The sequence below is a fragment of the Sebastes fasciatus genome, chromosome 18 (genome assembly GCF_043250625.1).
Source record: "Sebastes fasciatus isolate fSebFas1 chromosome 18, fSebFas1.pri, whole genome shotgun sequence".
NCBI lineage: Eukaryota > Metazoa > Chordata > Actinopteri > Perciformes > Sebastidae > Sebastes > Sebastes fasciatus.
In genome coordinates, this window is record NC_133812.1 from 23,471,764 (window position 1) to 23,496,705 (window position 24,942).

Genomic DNA, 24,942 nt, shown 5'->3' on the forward strand with positions numbered 1-24,942 from the left:
AAGCAGCATCCAGCTCAAAGCCTCCTGGTGGTGATGGTGACTGTCTGAGCAGACATGGGCTGCAGGAGAGGAGAGATCCATCATTTATCTCTGAGTTATCTCTGACTGGAGCTTTTTTATAATTCAACACTATATATACATCCACCACCACCACCATGGCTAAGCAGTACGATGTGCTCTTCCGACTCCTGCTCCTCGGAGATTCTGGTGTTGGGAAAACATGTTTGTTATGCAGATTCACGGACAACGAATTTCACCCTTCTCACATCTCCACCATCGGTAAGACTCTGCACCACCACTTATTTCTGCACATTTGCATTAAAATACCTGCTTTAATTAACGTTTTGCATGCATCTTTCTGCGTTTTCCTGTTGATGTCTTATGCGCATCCCCCTCTTCTTCTTTTGTGGCCATTGCATTTTCAATTTAACTCAGATCTGATGAGGAATTTAAATTGTTTAGATTTAATTAGTGTATTCAGCTGGAATAAAGAGAGTGTTAACTGTAAAATCAGCTTAATTGCATCGGCTGGGGAAAGCCCTGAGGGGGAAGATCCAACACTTGGCAGCCATGCAGATGAGTTTACCAACTATATCAGCACTTGGCAATGCCAGTGCAACCAAGTGCCATATTAAAAATAATAGCAAAGATATACTTTTATATTTGGGAATATGGTGTGTTTTGCACAAGACACCCACCAGACTGGGCTCTTGGGACTCCTGTTAGGTAGCTCCTGATTAAAATAAATTAAGTTTTATTTCAGTACTTTATAAGTTAGCAGAAATAATACATGTCTGTCATGCATGTTCCAGCAATTAGACTGTTGTCAGGTTATTCAATAGGCATTATCAGTCGCTATAAGTTCCATAGATGTATGTATAGTATGTAGATATATATGTATAGTATGCAACCTCTACTGCTCCCATATATATATTGCTTCTATAGTTACCATATACCAAGTACTTCCTTTATTATTATACTGTATATTATTTTTAAATACACTTTTATTTTGTATTTTATTATTTTATTATTTTTTTGCTACGTAACTTACTTGGAGCTTCCCAACGAAAAGTATTTCACACGATTGTACTTTCTATAACCGGTGTGACAATAAACATCTTGAATCTCTTGAATCTTGAATAGATATGGGTCAATATGGGCCTGCTACACCCACTAGTAGGTTTTATCATCTATTCACATGGTCAATCACCAAAAGACAGTATAAAAGACCACAACAGCCATAGATATAAAACATATATAAAATAGATATACAAATAGATACAGAACAGATATAAAACTATTTTATATCTGTTCTGTATGTCTTTGTTAGTATTATTTTAAGCCAAAACACAATGTTTTTCACTAAACTTGACCACTAAGTTGTAGTTTTGTTGCCTAAACCTAAAGAAGTTGTAGTTCTGTTACCTAAACCTAAAGAAGTTGTAGTTGTGTTGCCTAAACCTAAAGAAGTTGTAGTTTTGTTACCTAAACCTAAAGAAGTTGTAGTTTTATTGTCTAAACCTAAAGAAGTCTCTTTGTTTGTGTTCAAAACGTAACGTTTCATTCAGTTTTTTATGTGTTAGAACATGTTGCTTTTAAGTTTCACTTTCACTTTTACAATGCAGAAGGTGTAGTAGGCCCCTATTGACCCACATCTATGGGGCTTATAGTGACTGATAACGCCTATTTAATAGCCTGACAACAACATTGTCAATGTCCTTAGTGTGACGTTTGTTCATTTTTGAGGAGGCCCTGACAGTCTCAATTCCCTCCTGCCAAACAATAATGGAACAAATATAACCAGAGTTGGTTTGACAGAAATTAATCAGCAACTATTTTGATAATTGGTTAATTGATTAGGTTGGTTTTCAAGCAAAACATGATGGTTTCAGCTTCCTCATCAGTCACAGTAAACTGAATATCTTTTGGTTTTGTACGAAAATAGCAATTTAAAGGCATCAGCTTGAGATCTGGCAAATTATTGTGGGCATTTTCTGATGTTACATAGACCAAATGATTTATAAATTAACAAGGAAAACAAATCCAGCTCCTTCTTCTTCTATTAATTCAGAGTATAGAGAGCAAACTAACAGCATCTCTTCTGCTGCACAATTAATCTAAATTTTATCAAAATAGCAATACGGCCTATGCAATTTTCAAATTGCAGTATTCGTTAAAATCGCAATATTTGTAAAAGGCGAAATATGTGTCATACCATTTTAGATTAAATACTGTGTTGCTGCAGAGATGTCCTGACCTACATGTACACGTCATATTCTACAGACTTAAGTAAACACCTTTCATTGGTACAGATCCCTGCGAAAATCACAATGTTAATATGTTTTTCAATAAAAATGAGAATAATGGAGTAAAAATGATCATTCCCTCTAATATCGCAAATCATATCGCAATTGCAACATCAGTCAAATCGCTTCCTACCTTTAGTCATTGGTTTGCCACATCCCTAAAGACGACTATTGACTCAGCAAAGCTGAACCAGCCTCTCTCCTCTCAGTTAATATGGGCTGTGCAGTATATCTACCTCCATAGTTAGGATTCAGAGCATGACAGGCGCATTTCCATGCTTCACTTTGAGGCGAGGGGAAATAAGGATGTACAGTAGTAAGCAGTGTTCGTTTTTTCCACATGCTGCGGCTGAGTCTGTTATCTCTTCTTCTGTGGCAAGGCCGTGTGTATGTTTGTGGGTGTGTCAGTCAATAGAGATATTTTCTCCCAGTGAGCTCCTGTTCTTTGTGTTATAGCAACTACTATCCGACAATCTTGTGCAGCCGTCATATGGAGAAAATGAAATACAGATATCAGAGTCAGGAAATGTTCCTCTTGGTTGTGATGGATAGCTGACTTTTTGTTGAAAAGATAGAGAATATATTGTCTGAATAAGGTCAGGACAATAAATCATGAAGCTGGCGGTCACGATGGGATTTGCAGACAGATGGCGTCTGAAAAGATCCAACAGAAAAGACAGAGAGAATACAATTCCACCATTAATTGTTCATTTTAACATCATTTATTAACATTTTTTTGTGTGTTTGCATGGAAGCCTTCATGGTGAATTCAAAGCCTTTATGATATTTATGATGTTTGATCTCTCAGTGAACTCCTGCAAACACCCCACAGCCACAGCATGAGGCTCACACTCAAGTTTTACACTCTTTTGCTCCAACCAGTATATACTCATAACAAGACTGCAGTATGCTATTTTAAGGCATGCACCTATAGCGCTCTATAGGACACTTGTATAGAGCGTTGTTCATATAACTGCAAGTCTGTCTGCATGTAGTCATCTTTTTGTGCTTTTGTTGCACCACAGCTGGATGCCACAGAGATCAGGCTCTTGTGTTGAGTCCAGATATTTGTTTTGGTCTGAATAGTTGTGGGCAGCAGACTGTGTCTATAAGCTGGGAGGTCTGCAATGATTCAAACTCCTCTCCTCTCAGACTAAACAAGCCCGATAACGTCCAAAGATACAGAGAGATCAAGAGTGACCACCGTCAGTGCTCTCCTGCCGAGGATCAATAAATAATTTCCCACCCTTCACGGTCACCGAGGGATATAAATCCTCCTCACGCGAAGCTCCATAATTCATCAGTTTCCGTTACAGCTCAGTTTTTGCTCTTAATTATCTCAAAAACTGCAGGGACCTCTCACCCACGGAGGGCTGTATTCAACTATGTTTTTCCATAAACATTAGAGGATGAAAAGCTCATGAGAGTCTTATTTATAAACATCTCCTGCTGTTATGCATAAAAAATAAACCCCTAAAAATCCAGACGCTGAGCAAACAGTGTGATGATGAATAGATGCAGAGACAGTGTATGGACACCCAAACATTACTGCTATGTGACTGATAAACATCAAAACTATGGACATTAATACACTGCTATAACAGCCTTCACTCTTCTATTGAGATTTTGGACCCTGGCTGCAGGGATTTGCTCCCTTTCAGCCACAAGAACATCATTTCTTTTCATCCCAGAGGGAGGCCAGTCAAGGTCTTCCACACCAAACTTCCCCAAACTGCTGCCACAAAGCTGGGAGCACAATATTGTCTAAAATATTATTGTATGCTGTAGCATCAAGATTTTGCTTAATTTGAACTAAGTGGCTTGAAACCGCTCCAGAACAAAAACACAATAAAGTAGTAGTGGACAGGGGCTGTTTCCTGGGCTATAATCTATCAATTTGAGAATTTTATGCTAATTTGGGTTCACGTTTAAAGGTACAGTGTGTAGGATTTGGTGGCATCTAGTGGTGTGGTTGCAGATTGCAACCAACTGAGTACCCCTCCGCTCACTCCTCCCTTTCCAAGACTGCTGTGACATGAGCCACCGAGTGCAAAACCCTGGTAACGCCGTTCGCCTTGCTCATAACACTACTTTAGGAACAATGGAAGTCGGTACCACGTTACCGCAGTTTCACAAGCGTGTCAGAGAACTTCAGGTAATGTAAAAATGTGAAAGGCTTTGTCCGTTCTGGGCTACTGTAGAAACATGGCGGAGCAACATGGCGTACTCCGTGAAGAGGACCCGCTCCCTTTGTAGATATGAAGGGCTCATTCTAAGCTAACGAAAACACAACAATTCTTAGTTTCAGGTGATTATACACTAATGAAAACATAGTTATGAACATTATATTCCATGTCCGCTAATAGTCCCCTCTAAATGCTACACACTGGTCCTTTAACACAACTTTCTCCCGGCCTTTAAATGCTTTTTTTTCCGGCAATCAACGACAGGTCAATGGGAAACATTAACATTGATAAAGTTAATCTTTACAGGCTACAGGACATACAGCAGATATACTGTATATTTTAACTTTGTGGTCTTGTTAATTATTTCTGCAATCTTTCAAGAAGTTGAAGGACAGTCCGGGTTTTGTATTCAGACTATCAAAGAATTTCAAACACAAAAGAAAGCACAGAGCGAGACCTGCTTTCAAAACCACCATTGTTGATCCGCCAAGGCTTTTTGACAGTACATGGGATAATCAGAAATATAGATAAGGATAAACACCTCGCTATAAGATCAAATAAAAATTTGACTTTTTCCCTGGTTACAGCTCACTATAAAATAAAAACTCTGACTTTTACTCCCTTTCAATATCAGTAAAATCAAACCAGTCCAGCATCGTTGGCAGCAGGTTTTCTGATCTCACCTGAAGGACCAATAAACCCTCTCTCACCCAGGTAGCACATTTTATTTTAACGGGTCACTCTGTTCCTCGTCTGGACCCCAGAGTGCACATTTCTCTGGCAAAGAGCAGCTGCAGAGATGATTTATTAATGCTATTCAGTCACACTGCTGAGTTTAATCTTCGTCACCGTTACCTCGGCGGTCTCGTCCCCGGACTCCTCGGAGCTCCTGGCTGTCACAACACCTATGAAGTAGGAGCCAGGCCCCGGCCCTATATCATAGCTCAATAAGCAGCTGTCCTCCTGGTGGCGATCCCAGTGGTGTTATGGTCACGACCTGGCCGTACACTCGGCCCGCCGCTGCTCGATAAGCTCATTAGTCTAAAGGTCCGGGCGTCGGGTCACAGCCACCGCAGATCTCATAAAGAGTTATCAGAGAAATCAGAGGTGCTGTCACAGCCTTCACTTCCTCCTGGATTTCTAGGAACATAAAAGGTGTGATATTACTTTATAGAAGTTATAGCTGTAGCCAGACCAAATCCATGGACGGATTACTAAACGGGTCTACTGGACACAGGCCCAGGGGCCCCTAACCTGTTGGAGCCTCTGTTTGAAGTTGTGAAACAACAACAAAGAGACATAATATGACCGAGACACAAAGCTACCACAGTGACGCAAAATGACCAAAATGAGAAACAAAAAAACAAAAACAAAAAAGAATATGGCCGAAAAGAGGTGCAAAATGACTACAGAGAGACACAAAACAACCATAAAGAGACACAAAATAACCAAAAAGAGACACAATATAACCAAAAAGGGATGCAAAACGACTACAAAGAGATGCAAAATGACCAAAAAGAGACACAAAATAACCAAGAAACCAACCACCAGACAGAATACAACCAAAAAAGGGCACAAAACATCTACAAAGAGGTGAAAAACGACCAAAAACAGACAAAAAATAACCGAAGAGAGACAGAATACGATCAAAAGAGACACAAAATAACCCAATAAGAGACCAAATATGATCAAAAAGAGGCCAAAATGTCTACAAAGAGACACAGAATGACCAAAAAGAGACAGAATACGACCAAAAAGAGGCACAAAATGTCTACAAAGAGATGCAAAACAACCAAAGATATCTCTTCGAATTTGTAGCTCTTGTTCGGGGTGGGGCCCATTGTCTCATAATCCGTAAAATGACGTATAAGTGATGTATAAAACATAATAGTATAGTATATAAACTTAATCTTAAATTATGTCAGAGATATAAATATCTTTGGCATTTCTGGTCAGGCTCAATTTTCAAGATTCAGATTCAATTATGTGCATGACTAAAATCCTGATCTAAATATAAATGCTGTGTAACTCTGGTCTGGTATGAACTATAACCACTATGAGCCGTTATACATGTTTAATTTCATACAGGAGGTCAATACAAAGTTTCGTTGTTCAGTCCAGATAGTTCATAGTTCATAAATGTTTGTCCCTCGTCCTGCCGTGCCCTAAAGACAGCAGCTGTTGACAGCTGTCGGCTGTCTTCTGTTAGTACGATGGTCATGGATGACAGACCCACTCCCCAGTGAATGTGAGTCAGTGCCAGAGCATCCATCCGTCCGTCCATTAGTGAGCCTGTCGCCATTACCTACAGCACACTGACACGTGTCACCGCCTAATCCGTCTTGCACAGTCGAACACAGTCATCCCGGTAATTCATCAAGTCAATTTTGGGTGTGTAGCCATTAGTTTTTACATGGCTTTCACACCGCTGATTGTGAAAGGCTGCCATGTTAAATTAACTGCTGTCTCTCCTCGCACATTGTGCTCGTCTCCATTGTCACAGTTCTCTCTGAAGACGAGAGGCAAGGATGACTTTTTTTTCAAGCTACTCTTTGTGATTTAACATTTTTTAAAGCCAGAACAGCTGAATTATTCTCAAGACTTCAGTCAGTCTAAAGTGTACAGTGTGGTGTGCAGTGAAAGTACATTTAAGTAAAACGTGTAGTTTTAGTTTACATTTGAAAGCCTGCTCATTTAGTTAGTCAGTTGCTTGGTGTTGGAATTGAGTTTCGTTTACTAGGTAAAAATGGTTGTTTTTCCCGTTATGTGGGTGTGCAGTATGAATATGTAATCCAGCCCACTACCATAATGACGCTAGTTAAACGTCCGCCTACAAAGTGCCAAACAAAACTAAAAATAAATGATTTCTATTCTATTGTCATCATTTTAATGTCTCTACTGAAATGGCCTGTGTTGAACAATAAAATATCCATACTATTATAACTATTTACTTACTTAGAGTGTGTTCCAATCTACGTACTTCCTGAAGTGCACTTCAATGTAGTGCACTGAGTGTACTTACTTGAGTAGTGCGTAAATTTCAACGGGGTAGGGTCGTCTCAAATTGAATACTCTGTGGCGCACTGACCGGAAATGACGATCACAACATTTCACCGCTGCTCGCTACCCGCCAAAATATCTTCTTCTTCTTCTGTGTTTTACGGCAGCTGGCATCCTTTGTGTCGCACTGCTGCCTCCTTCAGGTTTTACCCGTCCACTACCGCCAAAATATCTGCCTGCTTTGTTGAAGAAAAAAATTAAAGCAGAGTGGAAATTACGTTTCCAACGTCGTCGCCTACGATGTGTCCTCCTGTTGGCTGAAAATGCACCGGTATGTTTACGTATTGTATTGTTTTATTCTGTTATCTACGTATGTTTGAATAGTGGTCGTGGTCCTGCCCCTTCCGCTACGTAGCCAAGAAGGCGACAATTGAGTGTGAAAAGTGTCCAGCGTTCCACACTGAACGCACTTATGCACTCAAAATAGTAAGTGTAAGTACAGAAGTACGCGAATTGGAACACACCCTTACTCTTTGCCAAGAAAACAGAGCCATGAGGAGGTGCAGAAGTCTAGTTATCTCTCAGAACACTTGAATTACAATATGCTGAAAGGTTATTATGATGCCAAAAATATACTGCCTACTGCCACTTTAATTTTATGATGATAAAACAGTTTTATATCTATGGCAGAGGACATACACACACCTCTAATGTTCCCTGTAGCAGTAACATTCAGGACTTTCTGCACAACTCCTTATGCAGATTGAACAATTGTGCAGCAAGTGTGACTTCTGCCGTCGTGATGGGAACACGCAGAGTATTTTGGATATAAAGCCTCTAATAAAGAGAGGCTGTTAAACCTTTGCAACAGCCTGCTGGGTCATTCATTGTTTTTCACGACGGTTAGGAGTGCACCTGGATCTATAAAACAGCCTCATTTTGCTCGGCTGTTATAAAACAATGCAGAGCAATCAGATGGCTGCCCAAACAATTTATTAGTTTAACAGCAGAACGCAGACAGAGTGGGCTGAAGTGTGTTTCTTTATATAAATATATATATATATATATATACATGGTAATAATGTCTGAGAGACTCACTGCTGATTTTATTTATTCTCATATGACTTTCCTGTGTAGTCTTCTTGATTTATTTTTTTAAGTTTCTAGATTTGGTCCTCCCCCTTGCTGTAGACGAGACACCCACTGCACAGCTGGAGAATCCATTAGTCTAGATCTGCATTTCATATTTAAATCAGCGCTGTCTGTTTGCATGGATGACTCCTGACTGGAGCTTTATAAGCCGCTAATACAGCTTGGACAATGATGCAGGAAGACGGCCTCTTTTCCATGATTTCCTCTCCAGCCTCAGGCAAAGCAAGCCACTGATTGTTATGCTGACCTTTCACTTAGTCTGGATGCTCTCTAGTCAAAGGCAAAAGCCGCCTCACGACTTAAATGAGGCCTCATACTGTCGAGTCAGTGAGCTGCAGCCTCCGCGGAGTCTTCCCTTCACTCTAGCTTGTTTTTAACAAAACACACACAGACTCAAATCAGCCGATAGTACACATCTGTCAGCTGTTTCTTGTATGTCAGACTCTTGGAATAGCCGACTACTAACCCTGCAGAAATGCAGCCATAAAAACCACAAACGGCAGTTCTTCTTCTTCTTCCAGTTATGTGGATCGATTGGACTCAGTAGCTCTTTCTCTGAGAGCGTGATGCCGGCTGTGACACATGGGTGATGAGTGTCAGGTTAATTGGGATGAACTGCTAATTGATTTCTCAGGGATTAGTGTGGTCTATGTAGAAGCCGGTGGGTTTGCTTTTTAACGACTCGGATGCATTAGTCTGAGGAGACAGTCGAGGAATAAAAGAGACAGCATATAAAGAATTTAGTAGAGGCAGAGTTCAGGGTTAAACTCATATATTTCAATGTTAAACATCAGATACTATTTATGATTTTATCTCGTGAAGATGTTCATAAATATGTTTATTATTGCTATTGTTTATTATTATTGTTGGTTGGTAGTATTAGCTACCATTGAGGAGAACAAGGTCATATCATCAGCATGGACGGATTATAATAAATGGGTCTAGGCAAAGAAATATAAATACCTACTTGGCAGCAAGACACCCCCATATCACAAACAGAGAAGTGCTGCTATTCCATCATTTTAATGCCACTTTGCAGGTTAACCATAATCCTAAATTTTTCAGCAAAATGTTGCTGCTGTTGTTTGAAAACTACACCTGAACTTCAGTATATCCTTAAAGCTGTAGATAAAGATAGTCTGTTTAAACCCTGAAGTAATCCATTCATGATCTTTGGTAATGTTTCTGGGAATAAAGAGGAGTTTACACTCTACCATTGCATATGCTTTACACATTCTGGGGTTTTTAAGGCTGATTCTGATATTTTTTTTAGACTAAATATTTTGAAATGTAGAGGCGATTAAAGGGATTTAGTATTCTCCACCACAATTACATGCCTGGCATTGTAGAGAAGACTTGAAATAACAATTAGGCCATAATGTAAGGCAATGTAATTTAACATATTATTAGGGTTACAAAAAAATCGAAATGCTATTATTTGAACTGATATTGCAATTTGCGATATGATTTGCGATATTAGAGGGAATGGTCATTTTTACATCATTATTCTCATTTTCATTGAAAAACATATTCAAATGATTATGGTGTGATATTTGCGGTCATCTATTCTGTACCAAACAAAGATGTTTACTTAAGTCTGTAGAATATGATGTGGACAAGTAGGCCAGGACATCTCTGCAGCACCACAATATTTAATTTAAAATTAAATATTTTGACACACATTTTGCCTTTAACTAATATTGCAATTTCTTCCTCATCCTGCAATTTGAAAATTACAGTAGACCATATTGCAATTTTGATCAAATTTCAATTAATAGTGCAGCCCTACCATATACGTGGATTTACTTTTTGTTATAAAAGCATAAAAAAATACTTAACATCAGCACAAAATATGGAGTATCAGCACCTCTCCTCTTCAAGTATATCAATATCTATTCTGGCCTTCAAGAATGAACACAGGGTGAGTCTTGATAGAAATAAAAAATTGGCCCTGCCTGTGATTTTCTGTGGTCTGAAACAGATCAGAGATCACTGAAGCGTGACTGACACCCCCTCCTCATCTCAGCTCTTCCTCTTTACTCTCATCTCCTCCTCTGTGGTGTGTTACGCTCTCGTTTTGCCCTTTTCTCCCTTTAGTTCACCTCCTGTGCGATCGATGCAGAGAACTGAACTAAACGAGGACTCGAGCTCGCTGGATCATTAGCCCAATCTCCTAACAGGCTGATTATACAGCGGCTCTCGTTGCGTTAATGCTCTGTATGATGTTACAAAGCTGCAGCAGATACTGTTGGTGAACCTCTGTCTGTAAAAGACACGCCGACCCGGGTTAATTGATTTCAGTCAATTATTGAGTGCAAAGTGCAAACGAGAAGATTCAGACCCATTTAGTCTGAATACATTTAGAGTGCATGTAATGTTTTCTAACCATATCTTTTCTCTCCCGCAGGAGTCGACTTCAAAATGAAGACACTAGTAATAGATGGTATCAAAGTACGGATACAGATATGGTAAGATAGTGGCATGGGGCGCCGTGCTGGAAGACCTCGTGCAGGAGATTAACAAAATGTTATGAGATATTACACAACAGTAGTTCTGGTTGAAGGGATATTATTAATTTGTAAATATGTTTGCACTGTCATGATAATGTTCAGGGCTGTAGGTTAGCTACCTCTACCAACACTGAGGTCTTGACCTCTTTATATTTTAAGTTCTACGATGACAAACTTGCACATTGATAGTGTTTTGTAAACTTATTCCAGTAGTTTCAGACTCTTACTTTTCATGCAGGAGTCTGGAGTTTGTATCCTGTCACAGACCTAATATTAGCTTTTATAAACTGGAGCCATGAGCTTTTCCTAAACTTAATTATAATGTATATTTAATCTCGTGAGGGGCTCATTGGCATGGATGGAATATGGTCTCAAAAAAAGTATAAAATGCAAGTCTCCTTCAAAGATTAATCCTCTGTAGGGGTTGTTTAAAATTAAAATACCTTTATTTTACATGACAATAATTAATTAAAATTGCTTGTATGTGATTACCACAAAGACCCAGCAGTGCTTTATTATTATTATTATTATTATTATTATTACTTCAAATTTTCTATAGATATCATGAAAATATCATCATCGTGAATTATTTTTGGCCACAATAATCATGTAGTGAAAATTTGATATCGTAACAGCCCTATTAGAGATACTGTACATGGTTCACATTAAGAAGAGAAGAAAGAAGAAAATCAAAATAATTAAGAATTTTAGGTGTTTGGTCAAATTTATTTTATGTTATCATATTATAATCTCACAAATATATCTATGCATGTTCATGTTCATATATGCTTGTTGTCTTTGCAGGGACACTGCAGGCCAAGAAAGATACCAGACCATCACTAAGCAGTACTACAGACGAGCACAGGTAGTTCACCTCAACTCTCCTCCATTCACTCTGCTGCTGCTGCAGAGTCACTTTACACACATTAATGTAACATTATTACTACTACGAGGTAGCATAACAAAATTAAATCAAGTTTATCTTTGAAATTAAATTTGTTACAGCAACAAGATATTACTTCATGCCTCATTACTTGGCACCACTTCAGATGTTTTGATGAACCATTTAGTTGCTTTTAACCCTTTGAGACCCACAATAGACTTCTACTTTTGTCATTTTTGGAGGGTACAGGTGGTCTTTAGGGGGAGATAGCAGGTCAACATAGAAGTGGTGTACATCATCTGAAAGCTGGGAACCTGAAGATTAATTTGAGATGCAGCTCAGCACTGTGTGTCATGTTGTTATTGTCATAAATCAGAAATAAACATAAAATAATGAATTCAAATAAATAGTGAAAGTGCATAAGGGCTTGGAACATTATGATAGAAGTATATGATGGCCATTCCCATGCTCTACCATGTCTCATAAGTTGTTACAGCATTTCTTTGGGTTGATATCATTTGTTACACAGATTTAGTGCTAAATTTAACCATTTTTTACCACTCAAGAATTGATAAAAATGATCAATAATCCGTCCAAAATACCACATTAAGACACCAACACCTTGAGGAACGCCATAGACAAAGTCATGCTGTGATTTGGTATAAAAAACTTTTGAGATTTCTGCAAGAATTTAATTTTCCGGCGATTAGATGGCAAGCACTTCTGTTGTGTAAACTGCTCAGAAACCCCCTTATTGTCAATCTACCTAGCAAAGCCATCCATCCTCTGAATGCTCTAGGTCTCTAGTTTGTGGCTGTAAAGTTTCACGAGGCTGTGATTATCCTAGAGGTCACCACAGGTCATTTTGTACTGTGAAAATAACACATTTATACTGCATGTATAAAATTGCATGGGATTATCATGAAGTGAAAAAATGTAAATGAAGTGAAAAAAATTACCATGAAAGTTTTTCCTCGACAAAATTTAGTCTAACTTTGGAGCGTTATTTAGCCTCCTTCCCGACAAGCTAGCATGACATGGTTGGTATCAATGGATTCCTTAGGTTTTCTCGTTAATATGATATCACTACCTTCATTCTAGCTCTAAAACTGAACCTGCTATAGCCTCTGCAAGACGGTAAAGTCGGTCGGGATTGCGGGTCTCAGAGGGTCTTTCTACATGTAGCAGCTTTAAAACATTGTGAAAAGATTTGATCTCACAGCAGTGGTATTGTAGGTGGGGAGGATATAAGTAGCTCTCCATGACCAAACACAACCACCACCACCACCGCTCTGACATTGTTGTATATGTACTTAAAGAGGTTAAACTGGCTTAAATTGAATTATCTATTTACCAGAAACTGGCTATGAAATTGTGTCCCGTTCCTGTTCTGTGTTATAAAGGAAATCCAGCCAGTGGCTTAGTTACCATGCTAAATGAATTGTTGGTAGAGGCTGCCAACTTTCTAAGTAGTGGTCTGGTTTCTTTACAGGAATCATATTAATCTTTCTAAATGTATTGATTTTACCGTGCTGCTTTTAAGCATCAAGACATCAAAATTGATTTTTATTTAAAACATGCTTTAAAATGCACTGCTCCTCGTCTGTCTTTTTTAAAAATCCTTGAACGTCTCTCTCCAGGGAATCTTCCTGGTGTATGATATCACGAGTGAGCGATCCTTCCAGCACATCATGAAGTGGGCCAGTGATGTGGATGAGGTGAGTCACACAGAGAGAGAGAGAGAGAGAGAGAGAGAGAGAGATCGGGGATTTAAGATCAACAGGGCCTTTTTTCCTCCGCATTGTAGAAAAGGGCAAAAACGACACAACTGCTTACTGTGCTGAGGCTTCAGGTTGACAAAGAACAGCTGCCTGACATGGTGTGATAAAATGCTTTGGCCTGACGGATACTGTTCTTCTGTGTTTATTATGTTCCAGCTTCAAATACCTGCCATCATATTCTTAAATGTGTAGTCATAGATATTGAACGGAGCAGATTTCTTCCTCTTGCAGTCACATATTTCTATCCGCTCTGAGTCCTCATGAAGCCGTCTCGTCTGGCCTGCTTCCCCCTGTCATTTCCCAGATGAATTCATTCTATTAATTTAGTCATGATGGACCTAATTTCCTCTACCCGTCTGTCCGAATATACACTCTGTTGATCTTGGCACGCTTCCCGCTTGCTTTTTAATCTAGATCTCATTTCCTGAGCGCTGTGTTTTCTCCCCTCTGCATTCTCTTGACATTTCAAATCTCTCTCTCTCTCTATCTCGTTAATTTTGTTTTTTATTCCTCTTCCTTATCTGTAAACACCTTCCCTTTATCTTCACATGATAAACCCCTGCAGTACGCTCCTGAGAAGGTCCGGAAGATCCTCGTAGGGAACAAGTCAGATGAGGTGGACAAGAGGCAGGTGGCCACAGAGCAAGGTATCAAGGTGAGTCCATCACTGGCTTTGTGTTGTAACTATTACACACAATAGGGATTATTAGACCTTTGGCTTGGTTTACTTTCTAATATTCATTATTATGATGCTAGTTTTCTTTGAGTTAAATTAGTTCAGTGGTTCTCAACCTATTTTCCTTTAAGAACCCCTTGCACTAGAAAAGCCTGCAACTCTGCACAAATACAGGGTTCAAACAGAATGTGGCCTACGAAGAGCAAAAGATATATCATTTTAAAATAGTTTTATATGCATTATCTGTTGTATAAATTATCCAGTACGTCTGTTATCTGTGATTTTAGATATACGTCCAAATTAGTCTGAACCGAGATTGATTGAATAACAGATATAAAAAGAAGTAGCCGTCCTAAGCTGTTTTCCAGCATGTTTGTGACGTCAAACGTGACACACCAGAAAAAAAACAGAAAGGCATACTCGTCTACTGACAATGGGAAATGAGTCTATTGCCTGTTTTTAAGAGGGTTTTCCTGCGTTAAAAAAATACCTGCATATAAATGCTAAATTTGGTGGGAAAAGGGTATTAGCTTAGCTTATATTTGCATAAAGCCTGGAAGCAGGAGGAAACAGCTAGCTCTGTCCAAAGCTCAATTATGCCTTCTGTCACATCTATCGCCATAATAAGTAAAGTTTTCTGTGTCCAGGAGGCGCGTTCATGTGTTTCAGGCGGGAAGAAATTCTTTGTAGCGTAGGTCAACATGTCACTGGATCTGTTGACTGATTGGCTGCGGCTCCTCTCTGGCTGCACTTCGCCGCTAAAATGAAACTTTTCCCAATTTTTGTTTGGCTGCAGTTTTTCATAGACATTGCACGGCAGCACGCTGCAGGCCATACGTAGCTGCTGCTCTGATGTGATTTCAGTGTTAAGCTCACTATTTAACATGTTATATCTTGTTTGTTTAATCTGCAAATGTCCATCTGTGTCCATCATTGCCTGGCAACCTCACTGTAAATACATAACTCCAATAAGTCACTGCGCCTGGCTGTTGTTCCAGATACAACATGTTAATTGGTGAGCTTTAGAGGTATTGTCAGGCTTATTTTATTTATTTTATTTATTTTATTTATTTTATTTATTTTATTTATTTTATTTATTTTATTTATTTTATTTATTTTATTTATTTTATTTATTTTATTTATTTCCCAAGATGTTGAACTGTCCCTTTACAGAGGCATTTACCCCGGGTTTCACAAAAGCTTGTAATCATTGGATTCATTTTCAGGTCTCTAAGGAAATAATGCTCAGATTTCAGCTAAACTTCTTCCTTCTTGGTTTTGTGTTCTGGTAGAAACTTTGGTTCCAAGTTCACCGAAAGGCTGGACCTTTTGGGCTTGATACTTGTATAGAAACCTGCGGCGTGGATTCAGTCTGGCATTTGTGTCTGCTCTGAAGGCCCTGACGCACTAAGCCAACATCAGACAAAGACTGACTAATGCTTCACCTCCTGCTGCTTAACATTTTCCATTAAAAGCTGACAGGCAGCAGATCATACTGCTCCTGTGTGGAAGGAGACAACGAGTCAGTTGTCTGAGCTCCTAATTCAAAAAGACCATAACAGAAAGTTGTTTTGTTTTTTTCTACAAAGTAAAATGTGTCCGTGTTATCTGTCTTGCAGCTGGCCAAGGCTTATGGGATGGACTTCTTTGAGACAAGTGCCTTCACCAACCAAAACATAACAGAGGTGAGGTCTGAACTCTGACTATGACTTTTTATGACCACGTACAGAGTAGTAACACGATCAAAGCAATGCATGATTATATAATGGGAGGAAATGACTTTATTAGATCAGATTGAACTTCATTTATCTAAGAGAATGAAATTAAAGGACTGAGGCTTCAGGGAGAATTGAACTCACGACCACACGACTAGACCAGAGCTCTAACCACATGGGTCTGAAATAAAGTCATAATCATGCATTAGCATTAGTATATGATTTGTACTATTATAAAGTGTTACCAAGAAAACCAGTCTAACGCTACAGAAACCAACCACACAAGTGATTAGCATGTGTTACATGTATCATTGGGATGGTTGGCCTTGCAAATATTGCGATTATATGAGGTGGTGACATTTATGTGAACATTTATGCAATCAAACTGAAGACTTAAATTGAATTAACTTCAGACAAGAATATTGTTTTTTTTTACCTTACCTCCTGAAAACCACGGAGAAAATATCGACGAAAGACAGCGGAGAAAGTTCAAAACCTCGCCATTTGATTGGCGTTTAGAAAGTTGGACCACACACGTGATTGGCTGTCAAATTATGGACTTGGACATTTGATTTGCTTGCAAAAGATTGACCACGTTACATGATTGGTTTTCAAATGATGGAATTCGTGATGTGATTTGCCAAGGCGTGCGGACTAGTGGTCGTCAGGTCCCGCCATGAGGCCTTACGGTACGTGTCCACAGGCTCCGTGCTTTCCACGCTCTCCATTCATTGTCTATGCAAGCAGCCGTGCAATGCATTCCGGTAGCGTGGCGTCGCGATTCGAGAGACTAGGCGTCACGACGCCCGCTCCTTATTTGCATAAAGTTGAGGGCTCATGTACTTTATGCAAATCACGGGCGTCCGACGCGACTCGCCGCCTCTCAAAACTCCCGATAATCTTTTAAAATAAACGTTGCCGATCCAAAATAAAGACAGATTCAGCAACTGGTGGCTTATTTCTCGCCTCAAATGTTTTCAGAAACACATTTCAGTGAACTATTTTCATGAAATAAGAGAAGAAAGTTTCCAAACGAGCCTCCATACTGGTTCCGGTTTGAAAGCTGGGAGCAGCAGCCAACGGCGGGAAAGCGTTCGTCCAATCAGGAGCCGAGTGCCTTGTTTCTAGGGACAGCCCACCAAGCGTCCAATGTTGGGAAGCGTCCCGGCCCCCTCGCGATAAAAAGTGCCCCTGTGGACACGTACCATTACTGTGACAAATGATCTTATCTCTCTCTCTCTCTCTCGTCTTATCCTGTGGCTGTGTTTACCTCCAAGACTTTCACGCGATTGGCTGAACAGGTGCTGGCAGCCAATAAAAAGGACCTGGATCTTCTCCGGATGTCCACTAATGACGAGATTAATCTTGCTGCTCTGGAGGAAGAGGAAGGACTCTGTGACAGCGTGGCAGGCGACCAAGACAAAGGCTGCTGGTGTTAAAAAGAAACTATTCAAGTTAGTGTTACTGTTATCGCCAGACACTCTGCAAACTGGGCAAAATGTGTCCCCCTTTTGTCGAAAAAACAAAGAGGATCATCGAGCTGCAACTTTTAAAACCAGCTATGTTCCTCTGTTTCACATGAGCAACGCCAAAAAAATGATAACGAGCCGTTTGAGAGCAGTTTCAAGGACAAAGGTGGAAACATTTTGCCGCTCTGTGCCAAGTGTTTGGTGAACTGAAGGTCCAAAATGTCAAGGTTTCCCTCGGTGGGACCGAATGTTCATTGTCTAAAAGCACTGTTTCCTGCTCCGTTCAGTGTGTCTTTGAAATGCAAATCCCCGTCCGCTACAAATTCTGCGATTGACGTACAGTCCAAAAGACTTAAAACTTCCAGGAGAGCTGGAGACGAAGATTTTATCATGTTTTTCTTACAGAGTTTGTACAGTGTCTTGATGTAGAGGAAAGACTTGGGATTGTCCACCACTGACTTGAAACTTTTTCTCAATGTTATATTTCACATTATTTTTCCAAACGCTGTCCCAGATATTGATCATGGGGCTGGCTGCCTTGCTAATCAACAATGTTGATTGATTACATCTGGCCTTCATCCCCCCCTTTAGTGTTTTCCTTTATGTGGGTATTAGCGCTCCTGCACCCATAGCCTTTCTACCAGGGGTCAGCAACCTGCGGCCATACTTGCCAACCCTCCCAATTTTCCCGCGTTTTCCTCCTCGGGTCACAATTTTCCCGCATTTCTCTGGCAGTTTTTCACACCTTTTTTTCCTTTTCGTTATCTCAACATGTTTCTGGCACTATACAGCATGTATAATCCCTACTGTTTCCACCTGGACAACAATACAGCCACACCAAATGTCGTTGTTTTCTGGCGGAAGAGCGCTGCTTGCGACACCGCGGCATGATTTTGAGCCGCTGTGGCACAAGCCGTTGGAAACGACAGGTTTCAGAGCGCAGTGGTGCCGTTGTTGCATTGTGTCTTTCAGTGAGTGAGAGAAGGAAAGGAATACTCAAGCAGGGGCAAAACAATTAATGAATGAATAAAAACTGATGATTATTTGTGCCAGAGATTCACAGAGGTTCACACAAATTATTCAGTTTTCTTTCCTGAATGAAAAGTAAAATTATAAATCGGCCAATTTAACAAAAAAAATTTGCATTGTAGTCATTATTTTGGTATTTTCATTCTTTAAAAGTCACCAAAATGCAGGAAACCCCCACTTTTGTTTTGAAATCCTCTCTATTTTTGAGGTCTCAAGGTTGGCAAGTATGCCTGCAGCTCTTTATCTCCTCTCCAGTAACTCCCTGTTTGAAACCAATTATATGGAAATTAATAACTTTAACATTAATAATAATTTTAACATGTTCATTGTCATTTATCATTGCTGTAAGCCTAAAGTGATTCTTACATTCTCTAGTTGAAAAACATTTCAGTCATATATGTTGTGCGTCATAGCCTACGTACATCTACGGCCCAGCGCCTTATCCTCTAATTTTGCCAAAACTCAATACAGTGCTCCAGGGATGACGTAAATTTTTTTGGCCTTTTGATAGTAAAGGTTGCTGACCCCTCCTTTCTACCATTGAATGCATTACATGTAGTGTGAGAATTTGACCACAAGAGGGTGCTACATGCTTTGTGAAAACAGCACAAACGCTGGAGAGGTGTTACAGTAAATGATGCTACTTCTGTCTTTTTCTTATGTGTGTATGTGTTTTCGGTTGTAATTGCACTTGCAATGACTTCCTTTAATGCGACGAAAGGATTCTAAATATATGCAGCAATTTAATTATTTTCTTTTGTTGTTTTTCATGCAAATATTGGCTACAGAGGAAGCTTGTAATATCATCCATGTCAGACCACACATCAAGTACACCAGTATAAGTCGTTAACTGAGGGAAACATTTGAGAGCAAAATTTAAATTTCCCTGTAGCAAAACTGAAGATATTATTCATTTTATAGTCTTTGTTTATTATAGAAGATATCATATAGTACCGATGGTTTGATAACTGCCCGTTGCATTGTACATACCAGGTTTTTCAAAGTAGAATCATGACGAGGATACGCCATTCATTTAATGTATTATTACCATTAGAGGGCTGTATAAATGAGTCCACAGTGATATTCTAGATGGTCTGAAATATTCCCTCTGTAAAGATAATAATGTCTCTGTCATTCTGTCTGTTTTGTACAGAGTCCAGTGATTTATTTTTCCCCCCGTCAGACTTCAAAAAGGGACAAGCGAGAGTTTTGCATGCGGCCCACTCTTCTTTCCTTTCTTTTATTGCAACTTCAGTGAAGTTAATAATCAACTGACCGTAACACAAGCATAGCATTTGACCAGAGTTGCCTGTTTAAACAGAATGACCATCATCGAACGACGAACTTTGGCTACTTTTTTTTTTTTGCAACTTTACTAAATGCTACTCAAAACAGCTGTTAATCTGTGCACTGTGTGAAATGGCAGTATGTTGTACTGAATGATGTTCTGGACTAAGCTCTAGATACACGATGTATCTGTGTTGTTTTCAAGAACTACTTTTCTTTTTTTTTTTTCTTTTAGACTACTTTGACTCGTATTTGTGGAAATATATTACATGCAACATGTTATTCTTGGAGAAAAGATGTCAGATGTTTATGAGTAAATACTTGCAGATATATGACTCAGTGTGTCTTCTTGGTTACGTATACTGTAGTACATACTGTAGCACTGTGTTGGAGTAATGAGTACTGAATGTCCCTGAATACCAGGAGAAGACAGTAGACTGCATATCCTCCACATTTATACATTAATATTGTATAATATAATATACAAATTATACAAATTAAATACAATAAAGTAAGTGATTAATAAAATAATAAAATACAATCAAATTATGCAAATAAAATACAATAAATGATTAATCAAATTATACAAATTAAATACAATCAAATAAGTGATTAATAAAATAACAATAAAATAGAACAAGATTCTACAAATGAAATACAATATAATAAGTGATTCATAAAATAATAAAATACAATCAAATTATACAAATGAAATACAATAAAATAAATGATTCATAAAAAACAATCAAATTATACAAAGTAAATACAATAAAATATGTGATTAATAAAATAATAAAATACAATCAAATTATTCAAATTAAATGCAATAAAATAAATTATTAATAAAATAAAATAAAATTCTACAAATTAAATACAATCAAATAAGTGATAATTGTATAAAATTCTACGAATTAAATACAATATAATAAGTGATCAATAAAATAACAATAAAATAGAATAAACTTAAATACTATGAAATAAGTGAATAAAATAATAACCGTTCTTAATCAAAGGCCAGACCTCTTGTTCATTGTTTTGTTTTTTAACTCGATCAAAGGGTCACACAATTGTCTTTGACAATCTTTTAAGCAATGCCAGTGCATAATAAAGATTTAGCAAACAATTCTTTACTTGGGACTGACACACCTCCAAAATTGTTTAGGACAACACATTTTTATCAGATCATATCACCCAACCCTATATGGATAAATATCATCATATGTCGGCTGTATGCCAAATCACAAACTTTTGTTACTTCCTAATTTGACCACTAGATGACATTATTAACTCTGTTTTCTTTTTGGTTTGTCAGAGAGCGTAAGGCACCTAAAATGTGTCGTCGTGAGAAAGTTATTAGTCAGAAGGGTTACACAGGAAATATTTACAACAAAAACAACCATAAAGAATCATGTAATTTTCATCTGGTGGTCTCTTTAAAAACCTTAAATGGTCTAAAGTCCACTCTATTCGTAAACCCCTTTAAAGCCTGACATTTCATAGTAAAACCATAGTAATGTAAATGTGTCATTAGTCGTCAGCGATGGGGTTTTCTCACTGAGAATTACCGAAAAAAAAGCTGCAAAGCTTTTGTTCGTCACCTCATCTGAGTTGTTAACGTTGTGAACTCATTAAAATCTCTCTGGGTGGAATTAGCATAATGATGAATATGCATGCAGAACTGTTGTCTGGTTGACAGATACGACAGCTCAGTATCTATCACACGGCTGAGTGACACACGGACACACGTACAGAATAACAAGTCAACTAGCACACTGACACATAGCACCCACGCACACACACACACACACACATAGATATATGTACACAAGGAGGTAGCTCTCAGTGTTGTTGTTGTTGTGAGCAGAAACCCATCATCATCCTCATCATCATCTTTTTCTGCAACACAATCCCCCACCACATTACTCCAGGTCTTGCAGCTGTCTGACATTCGGCCATATGGTGTGTGTGTGTGTGTGTGTGTGTATCTGTGTGTGTGTATGTGAGTGTGTGTAATGACTGAATGTTTGAGAGTCGGGGTGATAAAACTGTATCTGTGCGTGGGAAAGTGAGAGCGAAGAAGAGAGACAGACAGACTCTCCGATAAGAACAGGTACAGAATACAGAGAGGACAGTTCATTCATGGACACACATGAGAGCGAGCTGGATTCCCTCGACCTTAAACACCTTACCAGCTCTGATTTGTACAAGTCTGTCAACATGAAGGACCTCTGGCCAGCTGGCTAAGGTCGATTAAATGCGACTGTAAATCAATTTTGATAAAGTAGCCTCAAGTGTTGAGGGACAAATGATTATTGTTTTTCAGACTGACCGGTTACTTTAACACAATAATCAATTAAACATTCATTGCAAGCACTTTTTTAAAGATTATTTTGGGCATTTTTGCCTTTATTTGACTGATGACAGAGTAGAAATGAGATATCTATATATATATATATAGATCGAGAGAGAGCGAGAGAGAGAGAGATTGACAGAGAGAGAGAGAGAAAGAGAGAGAGAGAGGGGTATGACATGGTATTGGGAAACTCTCGCGAGATGGTTAAGGTTAGGCATTGACCTCGAATAGTTAAGGTTAGGATAGGTCTTCGGGCTGCATGTCTCACGAGAGTTTTTGCAGATCTTAGATCAGATTTCACAATTTGCGGGTTACCTTCTAGACACGACCAGATGACATGCAACAAAGGTCCCAAGGCTGGAATCAAACCCAGGATGTTGCCGTTATGGCACGTGCCGTACCAAGATGCTCCAATTGCAATCACATTTAAAGGCAGGGTTGGTAAAGATTTTAGAAACATTTTTTGTTATATTAGTTGAAATTCTCATTACATCTCGACAGCAATCAATAAATCAAATGCTCTGACCGGTATCTGTCCAATCATTTCATTCGGCCCGGATGTAAAGGCCAAGACACACCAACCTGACATCAGAGAACTAGCAGCAACGAAGGCCACCAGTTGCGTCTCCTCACATCGCCTTTGTTTTGGCCAAAAAGCCTGTTGGGGGAGTGGCTTTGGAGGGAGACCTGAAGCGACGGACTGTCAGTGTTGCTGACTTAGTAACTTTCTCACTAGATGTAGGGACTTGTGGAGCTAGTGCTGCTACTTTCATTGGATAAGAGTTGGCCACACTGGGCTTGTTTTTTTAAATCTAGTGTACTCTTGCTATTTCTCAAGATCACGACCCTGCCTTTAAATGACACAAGCAATCACATTTAGAGTCCCAGTAAAGTGTTCCCAGTCACTATCACCCACGTGATGACGACTTCATGCGAAGGCCACCAGAGGCCCTCTCCACACTCCCACTCCTAATCCTGAAATACCTGCCCGGCAGCTTTAATTAACTGCTGCAGCACACTGCCAAACCAGACCCAGACACCCCCCCTCTCCACTTCCCAGTATCCTCGCCAATGCCTCCCTTTCCAAATGGAGCTGTAGCTTTATGTTCACAGCGAGCCAGAAAATCAGAGGAGAAAATAGACTCCAAATCACACATTCAGATGTAGCAGTGTAGGTGGAAGGTTTCTTGTACAGCCAGATCTAACATTGAATCATTTTGTCCTCCATCTTCTCATGCCACCTGCGGTTGCACTGTGCTTTTTAAAGCTACCTGTGTTCTCGAGAACCACCTCCATGTATCCTCCTTAACAATATCTAAAAAACAAACTGAGTGGGAAGGGGTTGTCTGCTGCAGAAACATCTCCAATTCCACAAAAACACAACAGCAGCAGAGGCAATCTGCTTCATTTACATGTTGTCATCAATGCATAAAGTGTAATTCTGCAGTTTATATTCAGTGATTTCACTTAGAGATGTTGGGAATAGTGGATTGATGGTATAACTGATGTAGCTACTGTTATGTTACACTGACAATAATACATGTTGCATGGTTATATTTTCACTATTTAACACAAACAGAAACTTTTAGCAAATTGATTAATTTAAAGTTGCACTACTAATGTGAAAACTGCTGTTCATAGTAACAAACCCACAAAGAATCATCACCTGATTCTGTATTTCCTCTCAGCTCTACAGAGCCTTTTAGCACCTTTCAGCTGATAATTTTATTTTCCATCCTGCAACTATATTGTCACCAGGCGCTGCTAGTGTTTTCACCTTGTGAGTCTGTGTGTGTGTCATCATGACAAAGTGTGATCCTGCAGACACCTACTATATAGCAGAAACTACCACAGAAGCGGTTTTGAGTACTTTGCCAGGTGTTTGTGTTGCTGCCTTCAAATGGGGTCACCGTGTTCACGAGAAGAATCCATGTGAACGTCCCCCTCTTGTTGTCTTCACAACCTCGTAAGTGGAAAGTTTCTGAAAGCTGCAATTTCACGAGTTGTGACGTGTTTCTGTCAGAAATGACAGAGGCCATGGAAGTTAATTTTTCAGTGCAAAAGTCCTGCATCGCGTTACCTGAGTGTTAAATTGTTAGCCTCTGTGGTGGCTGGTGTGATCCCATTGTGAGATGATCTCTAGTTTTGGTTCTGTTTATCTTTTCTTCCTTGTTTCCAGATGCAGCAGACAGCTCTGATACGCACTGTGCGTTAACTGTCCAGAAACAAATAGTTGATAAAGTTACCAACAAGCTGAACATAGTCAAGCATCTAGTAGCTTGCCGGGGAAGTGGGTAAAGTGGGTCGTCCTTTAACCACGAGATTGGCGGTTTGATCCCCGGTTCCAACTGTTCGCATGTCTAAGTGTCCTTGAGCGAGACACTGAAACCTAAGTTGCTCCCCGGCACTTTACAGCAGCCCACTGCTCCTAAATACTTAGGGTGGGTTAAATGAAGAGATCAAATTGAATGAATAAAGGAATACCAATGATGCTCCGTCTCCTGGATGAGTAAAGGTAACTGTTTGCTAACATTTTTGGCATATTGCAAACTTTATATGGTGATAATGTGCCATTGCACAAAAGCACCAAATTGA

The 24,942-nt window shown here is 39.3% G+C and overlaps 1 protein-coding gene across 1 annotated transcript in view; it reads left to right on the top strand.

The window, feature by feature from the left end:
- rab15 (RAB15, member RAS oncogene family) overlaps positions 1-20,318 on the top strand; it is a 24,135-nt gene extending 3,817 nt beyond the window's left edge. The window contains exons 2-8 of the mRNA XM_074616210.1: positions 1-279; positions 11,052-11,112; positions 11,959-12,019; positions 13,678-13,755; positions 14,384-14,473; positions 16,114-16,179; positions 17,487-20,318. The exon at positions 1-279 is cut by the window's left edge and continues 188 nt beyond it. Coding sequence (XP_074472311.1) covers positions 156-279; positions 11,052-11,112; positions 11,959-12,019; positions 13,678-13,755; positions 14,384-14,473; positions 16,114-16,179; positions 17,487-17,648 — 642 coding nt within the window. The 5' untranslated portion in view covers positions 1-155 and the 3' untranslated portion in view covers positions 17,649-20,318. The remainder of the gene's footprint in view (positions 280-11,051; positions 11,113-11,958; positions 12,020-13,677; positions 13,756-14,383; positions 14,474-16,113; positions 16,180-17,486) is intronic.
- Positions 20,319-24,942: the final 4,624 nt, after the last annotated feature.